This window comes from Diadema antillarum, unplaced genomic scaffold, assembly GCF_040938485.1.
Source record: "Diadema antillarum isolate AM-2024a unplaced genomic scaffold, OU_Dant_1.0 seq00000347_RagTag, whole genome shotgun sequence".
In the NCBI taxonomy this organism is placed as follows: domain Eukaryota; kingdom Metazoa; phylum Echinodermata; class Echinoidea; order Diadematoida; family Diadematidae; genus Diadema; species Diadema antillarum.
The window spans coordinates 127,752-145,332 of NW_027271357.1; the positions used below are offsets into that span (position 1 = coordinate 127,752).

The 17,581-nt window shown below is 37.4% G+C and overlaps 1 protein-coding gene and 3 non-coding genes across 4 annotated transcripts in view; 2 read left to right on the forward strand and 2 right to left on the reverse strand.

Moving 5' to 3' along the window:
• Positions 1-214: 214 nt before the first annotated feature.
• LOC139730982 (prominin-1-A-like) overlaps positions 215-17,581 on the reverse strand; it is a 31,933-nt gene continuing 14,566 nt past the window's right edge. Inside the window, exons 12-23 of the mRNA XM_071641862.1 lie at positions 17,327-17,450; positions 16,733-16,830; positions 16,268-16,358; positions 15,398-15,544; positions 14,764-14,850; positions 14,276-14,359; positions 7,688-7,741; positions 6,965-7,052; positions 5,762-5,823; positions 3,892-3,981; positions 3,147-3,295; positions 215-359 (exon numbers count right to left, since the gene is read on the reverse strand). Of these exons, the coding sequence (XP_071497963.1) occupies positions 215-359; positions 3,147-3,295; positions 3,892-3,981; positions 5,762-5,823; positions 6,965-7,052; positions 7,688-7,741; positions 14,276-14,359; positions 14,764-14,850; positions 15,398-15,544; positions 16,268-16,358; positions 16,733-16,830; positions 17,327-17,450 (1,219 nt within the window). The remainder of the gene's footprint in view (positions 360-3,146; positions 3,296-3,891; positions 3,982-5,761; positions 5,824-6,964; positions 7,053-7,687; positions 7,742-14,275; positions 14,360-14,763; positions 14,851-15,397; positions 15,545-16,267; positions 16,359-16,732; positions 16,831-17,326; positions 17,451-17,581) is intronic.
• On the forward strand, positions 10,913-10,985 carry Trnak-cuu (transfer RNA lysine (anticodon CUU)). The gene has a single exon. It is a non-coding gene; the product is annotated as a tRNA-Lys (tRNA).
• Positions 12,057-12,128, reverse strand: Trnah-gug (transfer RNA histidin (anticodon GUG)). Its single transcript has one exon. It is a non-coding gene; the product is annotated as a tRNA-His (tRNA).
• Trnak-cuu (transfer RNA lysine (anticodon CUU)) lies at positions 13,856-13,928 on the forward strand. Its single transcript has one exon. It is a non-coding gene; the product is annotated as a tRNA-Lys (tRNA).

Genomic DNA, 17,581 nt, shown 5'->3' on the forward strand with positions numbered 1-17,581 from the left:
GGACAAAAAGCAAGAAAACATCACCTTTTTTACCACATAAAGGACGATGGCCCAACAAACAACAAAAAGAGGCAACATCTCAAAGAAAGCTGAAATAATTGCAGAAAGGACTGATATCTAGTTATAAAAAGCTTGATATGAGTGGTTTAAAAGGCACACTTTTTTAGATGTTGAACATTATGGGTTATCAAAATAATTTTGTTGAGAATCTTTACTACGGAATCCGTATCCCATTGGTAGATCTTCGCAGACGACTAAGAAGATAGTTTTTAGGAATTTTGATGTACACCAGACTACCACTCAGACGATGTTTGATGTTATTCAAGGCAGATGAATCGCCAACAAAATGAGATGCACCACTGTAGAGACGGAAATGAAAGAAAACGAGAAAGCGCAGAGAGAAAGGGAACAGAGTTAGATCAAACTTAAAGGGACATTCCAGACGATTTTCATACTTTTACATCATATAGTACATAAATCGACAACTCCAAGTACAGATTTGTGGAATTTATTGTGGTTCTTGAGCAGAGAAACAATACTTTGAAAACCTTTAAACAAATTACACTGAACAAGGATGATGACATAGGAGGTTCACATATTTCAGAAATGTAGCAGTGCAATTCTATTACAATACTGCTTGCTTGCGAGTTCACCTGTGTATAATCTATGCATGCCTTCTTCTTTTGTTCTGCTTCCTTGAGCCCCAACTCATGCATTCTTATGGTGACTCTGCCATGTCATCATCCTTGTTCATTGCAATTTGTTCTAAATTTTGAAAATATTTTAATTCTTCATCCCAATTATCACAAATTCTGAAACTCTGTACTCATAACTAATTTATAGTTGTTTAAATGTAAAAATCTGAAAATCATCTGGAGGTCTCCTTTAACAAAGCGGAAGAAGGAGGAGAATAAAAAATGAAAGAAAATGAAAAGAGTAAAAGAGACGAAATGTGTGACAGGTGTGTGAAGTGAGAAATGGGATGACGAGGATATACAGGAAGTGTTAACTGCAAACAGCTAGGAACACGGAGGAAAGACAATCGTAGACATAGCGCACTATTTGGACGTTCTCAGTGTTCAGGTTGCCATCATTTGGGTTGCGCTTCACCTAATACGTATACTTGAGGTGTACGATCAAATGATGTGCATCAAAACAATTCATAAAATGACATTTAAGAGAAGGGCATCTATATCTATCATCACACATGCAGTAATTTCCTCCCATGATACGTTGAACCATTGAGAGTTGACGTTGCACTGACCCTGACTTGATGCACTGAATTAATGATGGCACGATTACGTGTCTTATTGACAAGTCCCCTTTTTTAATTATGGGACACTAATAATTCTCACTCATATTGCAATACAAAAAAAAAAGATGGGATGTGTTATATTGCATTCAGATACTCAAATCTGGGTAAGTTTGATTACAAAGGACCGTTTTTAGAAAGTAGATTATCTGCAAAGTGAACATTTCACAATCCTGTTTACTTTCTTTCTTCGAAAGACATACAAGTACATCATCAACAATTAAGTTGGCATCTATATAGACGCATCTAAACTCTTTCCGTAAGCCCGAATACTGATCTTGGTACACATCATTTGATTTTGTGTGAAATATGATAAGAAAGCATTTTACAGTACATTTTTAATCCGCCCAACATGCAAACTTTACAGGAAATTATAAAAACTACCAGAGATCATAAAACAGATAAACAACATATATGCCATTGATGTTGGTATGACGGACTTTCACGATTATTTTTAAGTTCAAGGAAAACGGTCGCACTGTCCAGATAGAAAACAAACAAACAGATAATAATATATCAACAAAGAAGAAGGTCAATCACAACAAAATGGTACTCATATAACATCAGATACATCAGTTAAACATAACGTCCAGAATTTGACTGGTCTCCCCCCCCCCCTCTCTCTCTCTCTCTCTCTCTCTCTCTCTCATGTGTATGTGAGTGTCCACCTTGCCATATAGAGTATACCATTGATGCCTGCATTACTAGAAAACAAAGTCAGCCATGCTAGATTTGGAGACAAAAAAAAAATAATAAAAAACCGTGAAAAGGATAAGATTTTTAATGCCGTGCATAGCAGAATATTGTTCATTTGTTTGTGGTTAATCATGGAGCTATTACAAACACCATGGTTTAAACATGACTTGCAACATGTCCATATCAGAATGTCAAAAGCCTCAGAAAAATACCTTGATGTCCATCAGACATATAAAATGCGCAGATAAACGCATTCCACTATCACGCTTTGTGATAATCATTTTTCAATATATTCCTACATCGGCACATTACTACCACACCTGCTTGCATAGAAGACCACATAATGACATGTCTCTGTTACCTGAATCTCTACCAGTGATTGTTCTGCCTTGCGAGAAAGTGGAGGATAGCAAAACAGAAGGAACAAGCGAAGAAATTATCAAATTCGTAGCAACCATGAGAAATCTGTCTCAGTTTATCAGCAATTTGTGGTTGAATAAAGTTGTGCACAGTGACTAAACAAAGATGAATAATAATGTGAATTTAAAATCACCATATATATTTAGTACCATAATTCATTTACTTTTGCACCGAAAAGATCTTACAATATACTGATCCTCCAAGATTCATACAAAGAAATACACTAATCCTAATTTGATTATGTTGCAAAAACAACATAGCACCTGGCAACAATTCCATGTGGAGTATAAGAAATAGTTCTGCTATACTGTTTTGGAAGACGCATGTCCAACCCATCATCTTGAGATTCCAGTAAAACGTAAACAGATACAAACTTACTCATGTTCAACACGCAGCAGGTTTTTCCGACCGTGTATACCAGTACACACATAAGGAACATGCACAATGTGCACTTGTTCAACATCATTCGCATAACAATTATTATCACAGACTTGCTTGTATAAATACTCTGTTGATTATGCTTAAACAGACTTCAAGAGCTTTTTCTTCAAACCATTAATACAGTGATCTCATATTCTATTTTCATCTCAGGGAGATGTACATAGCAAATGGTCTCATTCTCCATCATACACGTCACACATTCTCCTACTGTCTCTATGAATGGCAATGTTCATAGAGTGTTCGTATTTCAGCGCTCTGTCGTTCGATTGGTGCTTACGGTGAGTTTGCGTAGATCTCCATCCCATCAAAGTGTAGCTCCTCGGCGGGCTGAGTCGAGCTTCTCAGGTGCTTGGCAAGGCGGACGTTGAAGATGATGCTTGGAATGATCACGAATGAAATGACACACAGAGCCACCCACAAAGCATTCTGACATGAGAGACGAGGGGGGGGGGGGGCATTAAACTATACATAATCGTTCAAGTATCACAAAGTAACAGTGTAATTGTTTCTTCAGCGAAAGAAAAAACAAAAGGTAACTTAATTGTCATACTGACACCCCTATACCTCACAATCAAAACATCGAAGTTTTGATGAGGAAACCACATTAAGGAACGTTTTATAGATGTCATTATAAAACGGAGGTTCAATAATTGCTCGATGAGGGTGCATGTTTGCAAAAATTAGCACACACACATTTTAAAGAGGCTCGGGTATATAAATACATTATTAAGAGGCCATTTGGCCATCCGCCTAATCAGTGAAATGAAAAAAAAAAAGATACTGTGAAATCGTTTCGCAGGTAAATTGAGGGACTTCTACAGATTTCTTATTAACACATCATGATTATATATATTGTGTTGCGACGATGCTATGTTTATTGGCAAAACGAAAAGTTGTATATAAAGCATCTACAAATTCAGACATACCGCATTAATTCTGGACCTACATCCGACTACTTTTTCAACTGCAAATTGCCTTGACACATTAAAACATAACTTCATGCGTGGCAAAGGTTAACTCACCAATCCGGGAAGAAAGAATAGACACGCAGTGCCAACAACTGCGTCGTAAACACGTCGTATGACTCCACAGCGACCGATATCATTCCGAACCTGCCAAAAGAAGCGATCGTGAGACATAATGATTTCACTGATAACGAACTCCCCACAATTTGAATTATTTTGTGAGAAATCAATTGATGCGCTGAAACCCAACTAACGTAAGGTGTATACAAAGTGCTACACTATACTTCAAGCATTAAAGGACAAGTCCACCTTCATATACATAAGGATTTAGAGAATGCAGCAATATTAGTAGAACACATCAGTGAAAGTTTGGGGAAAATTGGACAATCCGTTCAAAAGTTACGAATATTTTAAGTATCTGCGCAGTCACTGCTAGAAGAAAAGACTACTACAGTGTGTGATGTCACATGCGTACAACTATGTAAGGAAAATAAAAAGAGAATTTCACAAAACTTTACTTTTTGAATAAAGTGCAAAGTTCTTCGACTTGCTACTGACGTATGTTAAGGGTAATATTATTCCCCCTGCCTTCTGAAAGAGAGAAGTCGAGTGTTCTTTTGTTATGGGAGAAAATGGACATATGTTGAATTTTCTTTAGTCTTTCTTTATATCGTTGTACTCCTGTGACATCACAAGCTATAGTAGTCTTTTCATCTAGCCGTGACTGAGCAGAAACTTCAAAAATTCATAACTTTTGAACGGATTGTCCGATTTTCCTCAAACTCTCACTGATGTGTTCTACTAATATTGCTGCATTCACTCAACCCACATGTCTATGAAGGTGGACTTGTCCTTTAACCCTCTGTATGTCATCACATTATATCACCTGCTCATATCAGGTTTGTGTGTGGACTTTGTGCACATTTGATTCATTGGCACATAAAGTGTTAAGCGACATAGACTCCTAAGATGCTGTACCAAAGGACATACAGCTCCAGTGTTGATTGATTTAATATGCTACGTTGAGAAGAGGATGCTCTTTATAGATGAAATAGGAGTATAACTAGACAAAGTGTGGAATAAACCATAATGATGAGGAGATCCTACTTATATTTTGTTTGTAAAAACTGGAATTTTTATAATGATTTTAATTCGACCTCTTCGGCCAAACTGGTGAAAAAAGAACAAGCATATCGCATAAAATAAAGAAACAATGAACTGTTCTCAGTGTGTTAATGAAACAGTCTTCTTAATCAGTCTTTGGCATGTGTATGAGCTCTGTCGATATGCATTTATGATCTAAGGATGTACGACGTATGTGTGTGTACGTGTGTGTGTTTATGTTTGTGTGTGTTTTTGTCACAATCAATATCATCAATATCAGATTGTGCGGGTGAATAAGTCATTGATAAATGTAAATATGATAAACAGGAAGGCAGTTAGGATATAACTCAATGGGATTATTCCACTCAGATACGGAAAACAACATGGGGTACTCAAAAAAAGAAAGAAAGAAAGAAAAGAAATTCGTTTCCGGGTATCACCGAAGCAAAAAAGGATTTGTTGTACAGAATCATCATGGATGGTTTTCCTCAATCCAATGGATTTTAGTTTATTTATTTCCCCTTGTTGTTACACAGAGCTTTTTCCTCGCCCAGCAAAGAAGATGAAGAAGAAGAAGAAGAAGAAGAAGAAGAAGAAGAAGAAGAAGAAGAAGAAGAAGAAGAAGAAGAAAGAAAAGGTTTTATGTGATGTCTACACACACATGACTATGTCTGTAACATCCACGGAAGTCGAATTACAAGTTTGCGACTCGACATCCGTTTTAACGCCATATCACAACTAGCCGCCCATTGAGCGAGCCGGCGGCACGTTTGTTAAGAGCTCTTCGGAAGTAGCAATCAGCATGACTCGTTAAGTCTCTCACCCGTAGCAGGACCTCGTCTATGAACTGGTCCCCGAGGACGACGATGCTCTCGATGTAGGCCTCTAGGGACTGTAGTTTCATCGAACACAATGACAAAAATAAGACCAATTTATATCATCTGTCGTTTGAACATCTCAATCTTTAAACTTCCGTTCCTCTTAAAATTCGTGCCGCAAGTAAAATCATATTACAATGTATTTGTGATACTGTGCTATCATTTGGCGGATGCATCAAAGATAGATCACACAAACCCATAACGCTCGCATCTCCGTGATGATATCAAGTGTATTGCAATATACAATATAACTGCACACGTAACTCCGTGGCGTTATTTCTTTAGTTGCTCATCCACTGTATCATAAAGCCTTCTGATCGTCTTATTGTTAAGTGGAAGAGACCGAAAACATCACACTTAGATTGCTCCCCCACCCACCCTTTATACATATATATATATATATATATATATATATATATATATATATATATATATAATTGTTGGAACATAATATCACGTGACACAGCGGAAATCTCAGTCCTTCGGTGAAAGTTTACCATCTGAAGCATTCCCTTAACAAATCTGATTTGTTTGCCAACATACAAAACAAAAACCATAAATACTCTTGAAAAAATGTACGGCTGTCTTATAGATGGATGCTTCAAACAATAACAACTTCTCTGTAATATTCTTCAAAAGTTATTTGCTTGTTTTGTTTTTTAATCACTCGAGGTATAGAAACTACTCTGCAGCAATGCACTAATTGTTATAACTGTTTGGCGTCACGTGTTTCTCAAAATAGCTGCCTGTGCCATGACGCATTCTCATTTGGGTATAGGTTACTTACCTGCTTTCTAAACAAAAGAAAGCATGACTTCATGTATTTTTTTCTCGTGTTGATATGGAAGTAACCCCTGTATTCTAAAGGATTATTTCCCCACATAATACGAGAATGCATAAAATTCTCCGCACAGTATTCTACGAGTATAGTAAAGTTTTCATTAGATGCTCCCGTCTTTGTACTTCATTTACAAGAGAGTTTAATTTTGATTAACCCCTATTGTTGAATTACTTGAATTCTAGAGTATTGTATACTTGGGAAGGATTGAAATGTTTCGAATAACATGGATTTAAGCAAACATACGCGCGCGCACACACACATATATCAATATGAAAGCAATGTATACATGCAAAGCAAACTTTTCAACCACATGCCTGGATGAGAATTGGCCCAGCCTCAGTAGCGATGAAGGAAGTGATGTTATCCACCGAGCGAACTACACCCTGCGAGACCATCTGCATGTAAAGAGTGCAAGGTGCATGACGCAAAGGGAGGATTGTTCAGTATAACAACGTAAATATTATATCCTCTTTCACGCAGATCAAAGAATACACTTTAAAAAGTTTCGTTTTGTTTTTATTATGCAACATCTCTTAGTTTCTCGGATTGAAGATTTTTCATTTACACTCGGAGTTATATTTAGAGTGCAATGTCATACATGTCTTTCTTCGAGATAAAGGTATTGATTCATAAGTATAAAGAAAATAAATAATTCTCTGCATTTTTTTATTTACAGAGAGAAAGAGAGAGAAAGAAAGGAGGGAGAGGGAGGGAGGGAGAGAGAGTCTATCCTAATCAAGACTGTGAGTTAAGTGGCAACTGTATGTTTGAGAAAGCGCACATTCATATTGCAGACATAAACTGTCATGTTAATATGATTGACTGACATCCTTCATCAAGTGCACTTATATGCCTTTTTTTTTCTCGGACAAGACGTGTGTATACAACAGACTCTTGTCTTCTGATAGGGAGTGCTCTCTATATGCAATAATTGACACTTTGTCAGATTCAGAATTTGCATTTGTAGAGGTCCATAGTGAGATTGTGACCAGGGTAAGTGAAATGTTCACTTTTTATGAATTTAACTTACCCTCAACGATGCCACTGAGTGGTTAAGGTGAGTCACGTCTTCCTGCAGTATCACCTACGAGTCAAGAAAAAAGTGCAGTGTTGTCAAGAGATGGGAAACGGATGCCCACATACAATGAATGATAATAAAGGCTTTCAAATCCCCAGGAAAAGTGATCCGATCGATCTTTGTCACGTCATATTCTTCTGAAATGTCACACAGTCTTGCTCATTTCTATCAATATGATATGACAGATAAGATCGATGACAATAAAGATAGGTAAAATAAATAATATAAAAAATAAGAATTTAATGGCAAAACGGGCTTAGTGCCATTTCTAAACATTCTGAACTATAAGTCCATCATTAGTATAAAGCAAAACCAAATCTTTTCAGTGATACCTCACTCGCTATACGTCAAGGAATATTCTCGAAGTTATGGTTAAAATATCCCATATTTTCTCATTATACCTTTTTTTAGCAACTGTAATCGCAAACATCTCAAATTAAGAAGACTGGAGTTGACTCCTTTTGCGATCAAACTCGTCATATAGGCCTATAAGTTTAAGGTTGTTTCAGCATCATTTTATTCGAAGGTTGAATGTTGTTTGTATGAATGAAATAGGCTGACCACGGACATCCAATAACGTCGCTTTACGGCACTGTAAAGGTCCTGTTTACCTTTGGGATCAGTGATTTTAAAAATGTTCAATATATCAATTTTGATGCATATGTGTAGGTCAGTTGTATCACAAAATATCCTACCATATAAATCCTTTGCAATAAAGCTTAAAATATAAGGAGATATCACTCTTTTTCTCATCAAACCATAACTGTAGACGGTTTAGTCTGGACACATTTTTATTATAACTATTGTTCACATTTTGTATATTTAACAATACTTAACATCGATTATACTGGTTCAAATTTTTACATTGGTTGTTTCTATCCCCAACTCACATTTTAGAACTATTTCAAAGCACTAATGCTGGGGTTTTATTGCATCTGCAAATGGTAAATTATGCCTTTACTCGCCAAAGTTTGGGCCTTGGCGGCTGTATGTCCAGATTGTCTCGTAATTTTATGATTTCGTGTGTTGTCAAACATATTATGATAAGTAAACAAGGAGCGAGAGAAATGGATGAGCAGACACAGAAAACCAGTTTGGATATAGGGCCTACTAGCCGAGGAGCCGTTGTGGTTCAAGATTTTTTTTTTCTTGATTTTTTTTGTTGTTTGTTAAAGATGTCAAACGACAGCGATGACATGAATTTGTAAATGAAGACCCCCGCATCACAGCTCCGAGCCCATAGACACTGGTTTACTGACAGAAATGCCGTTATACGAGATAAATAAAACACACATAAACATTACGGAACCCATTCATAACTACGGTACACTCGATCGGTGGTGAGTGTTGTCATATCAACACTGTTCAAGTCACACGGCTAACAAAAGGACAGGTACACAAGTAAGATTTAATTAGAGCATTTATCAGCAGGCTCAGCAATGATACAATAACCTTTGAACGCTGTTTACAGGGTCTACGTGACACTGAGAACACTGATTCTTGTGTACATCAAATATCTGTGGTTAAATGCAATAAGATGACTTATTTTGAACTTCGCACACTGAGTTATCCAGAAATTCATACGGCGATCTTGAAACTTTAACAGGCCATCCTCGGCCTTATAGGCCCATTCCGTAGAGATATATTATTAATATCTCTTTTGCGCAACCAATCTGAATGCTCGTTTGATTCGGGAGGCCTATATTTCCTTCCACAGTTTTTTTTTTTTTAATATGTAAAAAGGGTTGTCTTAATGAAGAATGTGTTCAGTATTGTTTGGGTTTTTTTTTTTCAGCCTCAACATTTGCTTGACTTTCTTTCATGCCAATCGCTTGCCATGCCTTTTCAACCCCGGAGATGTTACAAGTTAACTATTTATGTTCTATGCAGTAAAATTGTAGGGCCTACTGATATACGCATATATTTTGCCTTTCAAGAGAGTTTCTTGTTAGAACTATGGGCAGAGCTATAAAGGAGACTCCAAAATAGTGCTATTCTCTGAGGGGCGCAGCCCTGAAATGAGTAGTACTTTGGGGGGCACCGAGGCCCACATGTATAAAAAAGTATATTATAAGAATATAAATAATGATAATAACTATTAAAAAAAAAACTGTGGAGGCCGTTGTCCAAGTCAAGCGATTTGCTTATTGATAACGGTCTCCTCCTAGATTTGTCATGAAATATATGTATTATTCACATGATCATATATTTGTAATAAGAACTCTTCTTTATATTTTCATGACTTGTGAATATGTTTGACATTGTCATACTTATTTTCTTTTTAATACAAGTGGAGAAATAAAACTTACTTTAAACTGAAACTGAAACCGATATGTTAAACCAGAAACTCGAAATTACGCATAGTATATCATTTTATACTTGGAATGACAACTTTGACCGCACGAAGCAGTGCGCAATGTCAGAATATGCTTTGTGATGTCACAATTGCTTTGTTACATTTCACAGAGCTAGCGACAAACGAAGCAGTGCGATGTCAGAATTGCTTTATGATGTCACAATCGTTTTGTTATATTTCATAGTGAGTGACCGTATGAAGCATGACTTTGTGATGTCACAATCGCTTTGTTACATTTCACAGAGCGACGTACGAAGTAGCGCGCGATGTCAGAATTGCTTTGTGATGTCACAATTACTCTGTCACATTTCACAAAGTGGCCGTACGAAGCAGTGCGCAATGTCAAACCGCTTTGTGATATCACAACAGGCCAAGCCAACATTCTAAAATAGTTGAAAATACATAATCACATGAAATTCTCTCAACCGATCATTAGAGGAATATTTTTTCATCCAAAATATAATCAGCCTGGATTTCCACTCTTAGAAAAACCATCTACTGAGTAAGGAAGAGCCATATATATCGTTTGTCATCTGGACTCTCTGTGTACATGTGTACTAGTATTTCTGTTTTATTATGATCATCATTCATGTCTTGAACACTCAGAAATTAATATAACATAAAGACTTGGCTCTCCCTCTTTCGTAGGTGGTAAGACATAATGCATTGATCTTCCCATCTCCCTGACTGCATACTGCAGTTATTCATCACCACTGGCTGGCCGCAAGCCAGGATTCGCCCACTGGTCTCGCTCAAAAGCAGCGAGCGGGAAAATCAATGACTGCGAACGACTCCGGACTTCGACCCATTGATTTCACACAGCCCGGTTAGCTCAGTCGGTAGAGCATGGGACTCTTAATCCCAGGGTCGTGGGTTCGAGCCCCACATTGGGCGTCTACCTTTTTTTTTCTTTTCCTGTTGACAATCACAAAGGGCTGGGGATGCTTAGAAGCAAGTTCAAGGAGAAAGCTTCTTTTACACCGACAGGAAGGCTGGACGGGTCCCGCAAAGAGACGCCACAGAATAGTAACACTTTTTGTCATCTTCATTTGGCTGGCCAAGACGGCGGTCTAAATCACTGCCCTGTAAGCACGTGTTACTCCGCTCCATAATAATTCATTTGTACGAAAAATGCCCGGACAGATGATTTTTTTTTCTATATTTAGGCTGCTTTTTGTCATGCGCTTGAGAGGTTTAAACATCGAAAACCTTGACGCCTTATTCCCATTCTTGAAATAGCATCTATTTCGTTTAATTCGTAACGCTCTGCCCACAAACACCAACATAAATCTTATTAACGTTGTTTTAAAGAGTTTGAAGGAATTGCAACTTTCTTAGAAAATGTTATCTTATTAATGTTTCACATACACAACATAGATTATGAAGACGATATTGCGTCATCGTATTTAAAAGGATTTAAACCCCTCGATCGCAGAATACCAAGTTGCGACGGAAAATTACTCGTTTTACCCGAAACCAAAATACAATGTTATGTATTGAGAAAGGCTATTGAAATTTGTAGGCTTTGAAACTACTTGTAATGCCCATTTTGTAATCAATGTCATAACGGTTAACCTGTGCTTAAAATACCAGGGGCATAAATTAAAGAATGGGTAATAAACTTTATACAGGATTTCTGAAAATTTAGATCTCCTTTGCCCCAGTAAGTGGACGGCATCACATGCATAAAATCAAGGGGTCATCTCAGTATTAAAATATGCATCATTTTAACCCTATATATTACCATGTAACGTCTATCCTGTATGGCGTAATGGCATTAATGTATATGTAGGGCCTATGCTGGTATCAATAAACCGAAAATCATGACTTCTCTCCCTTTTTAAGTAATACGTTTTACGGATTTTTAGATCAGGTCAAGTAATTACAAGAAGATGAGAATCGAAATTATAAGTTCGATAAAAAAAAATCTCTCAGAAAAAGAGTTAGAGACAAAAAAAAAAAAAATGCCGTGACCAGGATTCGAACCTGGGTTATTGCGGCCACAACGCAATGTCCTAACCTCTAGACGATCACGGCTGCCTGTGATTATGAAACGCTCGGCATGCTAATAAGTACTGCCCTGTAACGGAGTAGCACTAACCCTTCATAACTACATTTACAATGAATACTATTTGCAGCAGGTCGGGGACGAGGAAGTTCGAGCGAATTGCTTGCATTCATTGTAATTATGCAAATGAATGCGCTATATAACGTGATCATGTACGATGATGAGGCACATCGTAGATTGTGACATGTAAAAATGGAGACAAAGCAACAGCGTCAACAGAGGAAGAAAGAAGAAATACTGATGAATAGAAGGAGAATATTTAATTAACATCTTATCGTCAGTTGGTAAATTTGTAAATCATGTCTTATATAAATTATGTCTTAATCTTTCACAATATGTCTGAAACAATGAGAAGTTCAAATATCTAATAACGAACGGCAATTTTCTCTCAGTACGGAACTACAGTTACTAATGACAAAATACTTGTCAAGTTTTGCACAATATAATTTTTCAGTGAAAATCAGAGTCTAAAAAGCTCACTGTCGTCAAAGCCCGGTTAGCAAAGTCGGTAAAGCATGCGACTCTTAATCCCACCAGGGTCGTGGGCACGAGCCCCTCATTATTTTGGCGAGTTATTTCCATTTATCTTTTTGTTAATATATTCTTTTTGCTAATTTATTCTTTTAGCTAACTTATTCTACTGCTTAATGACTTATCTGTGACTTATCAATAAACTACTCATGTCGTTATCATAATCATTATTAGTTATTTTTTATCATCAAATAACATTTGTAACATTTATTTTAGAAAGCGGCATTTCAAATATCAAGTTGTAGAACAACGAATACCGGTGAAAGTTTCTGCGTTGAGACAAAAACTTTAATTTCGAAAGTATTACTTAATGCTGATATCGTCGAAGAAATGTCGGAGTAAAGTATCCTAGTCCTGACTTAATTATAACCCCATCCACCCTCTATCTCTCTCCCTCTTACGGAGGGCAATATGCAATATAACCTCGACATGGTGTCAAATGCATGTCATCTCCAAATGACAGGAGAATCAACCGTACAAGGAAAATAGTGCAAACTCATGCAAGCTTCAAAGCAGTAAACAATGACTTGAAGGGAACGAAGCCAAGGCAGCCGTCGATATCAAAATCACAAGATGGTCCTTGTTTGTTGTTTGCTCGTTTGTCAGTCTGTCTGTCAGGTGACAAGGTTAGCAGCATGAGATGATTTGGCCAAATATTTCACACTTGAAATAGTTGAAATTTCATTAATCTGTTAAAAAACAGAAACATCCTGGGGTCAAATTCCCGTTTGGTTTGATGAATTACTAGTATGAGTCAAACAATTCAAATTTCCCCACACAAACCAAGGGCTTGCGATTCAAATCGTAGCCATGATCGTAGACCTACTGGACTGCTGCCATATTTTACGAAATTGACATGTATCCCGTACATCATTAGCGGAGACAATGTGGCAATGTCATCAGACTGTACTACATTGCAACATATACGTTTGCCATATGTATTTTGTATTTCCGCCAACTGATATGTACCCTCTAACATGGAATTCTAGAAGATACAACAAGTAAGTAAACAACAAGCTGTCTGTCACTTGCTGAAAACACGGAACTCTCTTTTTTTTTCAGATTTGCAGCAAACTTTGTTCGATTTACTTCGGGGTCGACACACAGTGATAAATTTCTGCTTGGACTTGACAATAGGCCTCTTCATTTCTAATGCGCCGTCACAGCCCGGTTAGCTCAGTCGGTAGAGCATGGGACTCTTAATCCCAGGGTCGTGGGTTCGAGCCCCACATTGGGCGAGTTATTTTTTTTTCTTTAATTAACAGACGTTAATTTGTTAGTTGCACAGATAGATATAATACTCTACTGCACTGCGCATTACAACATAATAGTCATGACATACATGATTCATGATTTGAAGAGATTCTTTTTAAAGACACATTTTATAAAAACCCGAAATGACATAGTCTAAGAAGAAAAGTAATCAAACTTTAATGCATTAGCCAAAGATGCTATTTAAAAAAAAAAATTCTATTCGATATATATCAGTTGTGTCATTTTATATCAATCCCTGCCCGTGTATATACCCCGGGAACAAGGGAAACTTGATATGAAAACCGCGGTAAATGAACATCCTTGGCCTTACCGTCAAATTTCTCACCGCCTGTAGATCTGTTCGGTCGATAAGCGTCAAGCTGTCGGCGAGAGAGCGTAAGTCATTGGCCATGCCCTGGGTTTACGAAAGGCAGACATTTAAAAAGGAATACCCTGTAAGTTTGTGGCAACATAAACATGGCTGATGTATATGTCATTCTGTTAATATTAATCATTCACTTATGGTGCTAAAAATATTTCTCATTGATTTCGTCTTGTCAGAAGGATCAGCTTTTGAAAACATCAAAAACTTTCTTTCGTTATTTATAGTTACTGTTTTCAATGTTCTTGATGTTGTTGTATCAATGTTTTCCCGAAAGAAGATGCTTTATTGTTAAATCAGTTATCAGGTGATTGAAAGGCGGGACATTTAGACGTCCTTATTAGAAAGACTGAGATGTAAAGGAGAGACTGATTAGAGAGTGAAAGTATACACGAAACACGTCAATGCAAACATGAGATACAATAATTTGGACTTACGGGATAGGCACCAGCAACTGCGTCGGCTGCATCGTTGAGGGCGTCACTCACATTGGTAAGACTAACCTGATTGATTGCCAGCTCCATCTGTCCAAGAGGCAAAATGGGGGGAAATGTGCAAACTAGACGATATCACACCTATAAAAGATAAACTTCATGCTTCTTGTTGAATAACATCAAATTAGTGTATGATGAACCAGTATTAAATTCCAATGACGGGAAAGTTGATATTGGAAGGGCACAAATTCCAATGGAGAATGCTGCAAGCAAGGTAGTAGGCCTGTATATATTCTTCTTTTTTTTTTACGATCGTGGTGAAAGCAAAGTATCTCCTTCGAAACCTTCCAATGATGGTCTAGGTAAAACTCGAGGATTAAATTTGGATATCTCAAACGCATATCATATTCAGAGATTTCTTGCAACAACGCACAGTTAACCACAACTTGTTATGATCATTTAGGCTTTGGCATGACGTGTTGCAAAAGAACTTTACATTCTTACGAATTGCGTCGCAACAGGGCCCGTAGTAAAAACCGATATTAGAATATAGTGGAGGTTTAATCATGTAGAAATACAATACATACAACATACATAACAAAGGTATTCCATTCTGATGGCTACTTGTGTCCATTACCTCTGAAAGAGTGGTGGAAATATTTTGCGGTGACAACTGTCCAGTCAGCTCGTCCAGGAGATCACCAGTCTGACCTTCGGGCAGGATTTCAATCCCGGAGACGGTGTCATTCACGAGATCGTACACACTGGTAAAGTTTGGTAACATCTAGAGGAAAAGGTGGAGTAACAATTGAGTCTCATGTTTGTTGTTTTACATCCGTGGGAAGAGTATTATTGCATTCCAGCAAATGTTCATTTTAGGGATGATAAAGGATGAAGACACCATCTCCACCCCCATGTCCGGAAAATACTTATTTGTTTATGAATTTCGCATTGTTCAATGTATTCATCAAAAAGGCTCAGCTATTCAGGTATGTAACTGTCCATCAACGGCCTTCCACAGAGAGACAGACAGACAGACAGACAGTCAGTCAGTCAGACATCCAATGCACTTCTTTACCATTTTTGCGGATGTTATGTTACGTCATTGTTTATTGACACTTTGCGACTTTGGTTGGTTGAAAATTAAAACTATACTTATAATCGTAGCAGCGTTATGTTCCCAAAGCAGTAGGAAAGATTCTACTGATTATATTTGTATTGTACTGTATTTATTTTCCGCATAAAGCACGACACACAGCGGCTGGAGAGCCCATCCTTGGGGGCTTGTCAGCGAAAAATTACTGATGTCGAACGGAGTCCAGAGGGGAAAAAAGATATATAATTGCATATACAATGCATATGACATTGGGAGGAGAACACGAAAAGTATTTTTTAAGATTGTAAATGTGTCTCCGTTAGCTGTATTTGGATGAAAAAAGGACAGCTTTGCTGAAACAATTCCGGTGGTCTATGACAAAACAGAGCATTGAAGACGAACGACACCCACCTGACGTATATCTAAGTCAAGAACAATGTCTAGAAGTCCTGATGACTCAAGATCAAAAGCATCGTAGAGAGTAGCGTCATCCTTACAATCTCTGGAATTGTAGAAAGGACACGATAAAGCATAGGAAACCATGACAGATTTTGGTTAGTTGTCATGACGTCAAATTACCATAATAATTATTCATATACAGACATGGTCCTCTCTATGGTAGAGTGTAGTAGAAATATGAAAGAGAGAAAACTATTATGATGTAAGGCAACAGGGGAAGATACTGATAATTTCATCGCTGTTAAAAATATTGTGTTTTTTTTCTCTTTCTGGATTGTTTGTATTTAACCCCATTTACACAGTGCATACATCATGGAATAAAGTTGATGATGTCCTTTATATCTTGCTTTTTATGAAAAGTTTCTCCTTCAAACTATTCGGTTTACAATCACTAAAGAGAAGTCAATAATTACTCACTCGAGAATCTGGTAGACTGAGAGGTTTTGAGTGGTGTTACCAAGCGGGAGATTACTAATAGGCGAGCTACCTCCCCATACGACCGGGTCGTCGACGACCTGTACGTAATAGGTAGACAATGAAGCGGCTTTCGGCATGAAGAACGATACATTCATGGATTGCAAAAACGCTTCGATGAAACCCGTTTGTATAGGTGGATATGTTACGCGATCAAGATGTACGGATATTTCTTCCCGTTTAACCGTGTATCCTAGCAACAAAAAGAAATGAAAGTCAAACGAAAGAAGTTGACAACCATGACAACGTTAATCATATAAAGTTTTGTGCGTGTGTGTGTGTTTTAATTTCAGTGCAGCTACTCATGCAAAAATGTTACAGTTTATTACTTTTAACATCGACGACATTATCATGGCGACGATTACGTTTATTTCTATCACCAATTTGATAAATTGATATTTCATTAGTTCATCATATTATCAGCATCACCATAATCGTCACATATAATAATGTCTAAAAGCTGTAAAGGTTACTGATAATAATCAGGACTGTGGGGGGGGGGCATCAAAATATGATAATGATTATGATGACTTTCACCTCTCGAATGATTGACAGGTCGAGCAGAGTCTGACAGCCAATGGAAAGGGTGGATCCCAGGAAGAGAAGGACGGCAGCCAATAGGCACACGAGGAGGGAGATGGTGAAAGACCAGCAGGCGGAGCTAAAAGAAAAGTCATCACCAGATCGTTGAGTTTGAGAATACCTGCCATTTTAACAAACTCTGAATTAGGCGATTTGCGTTAGTATGAATATCTATAATGTATGCCAAACATCATGATTATACGATTCCAC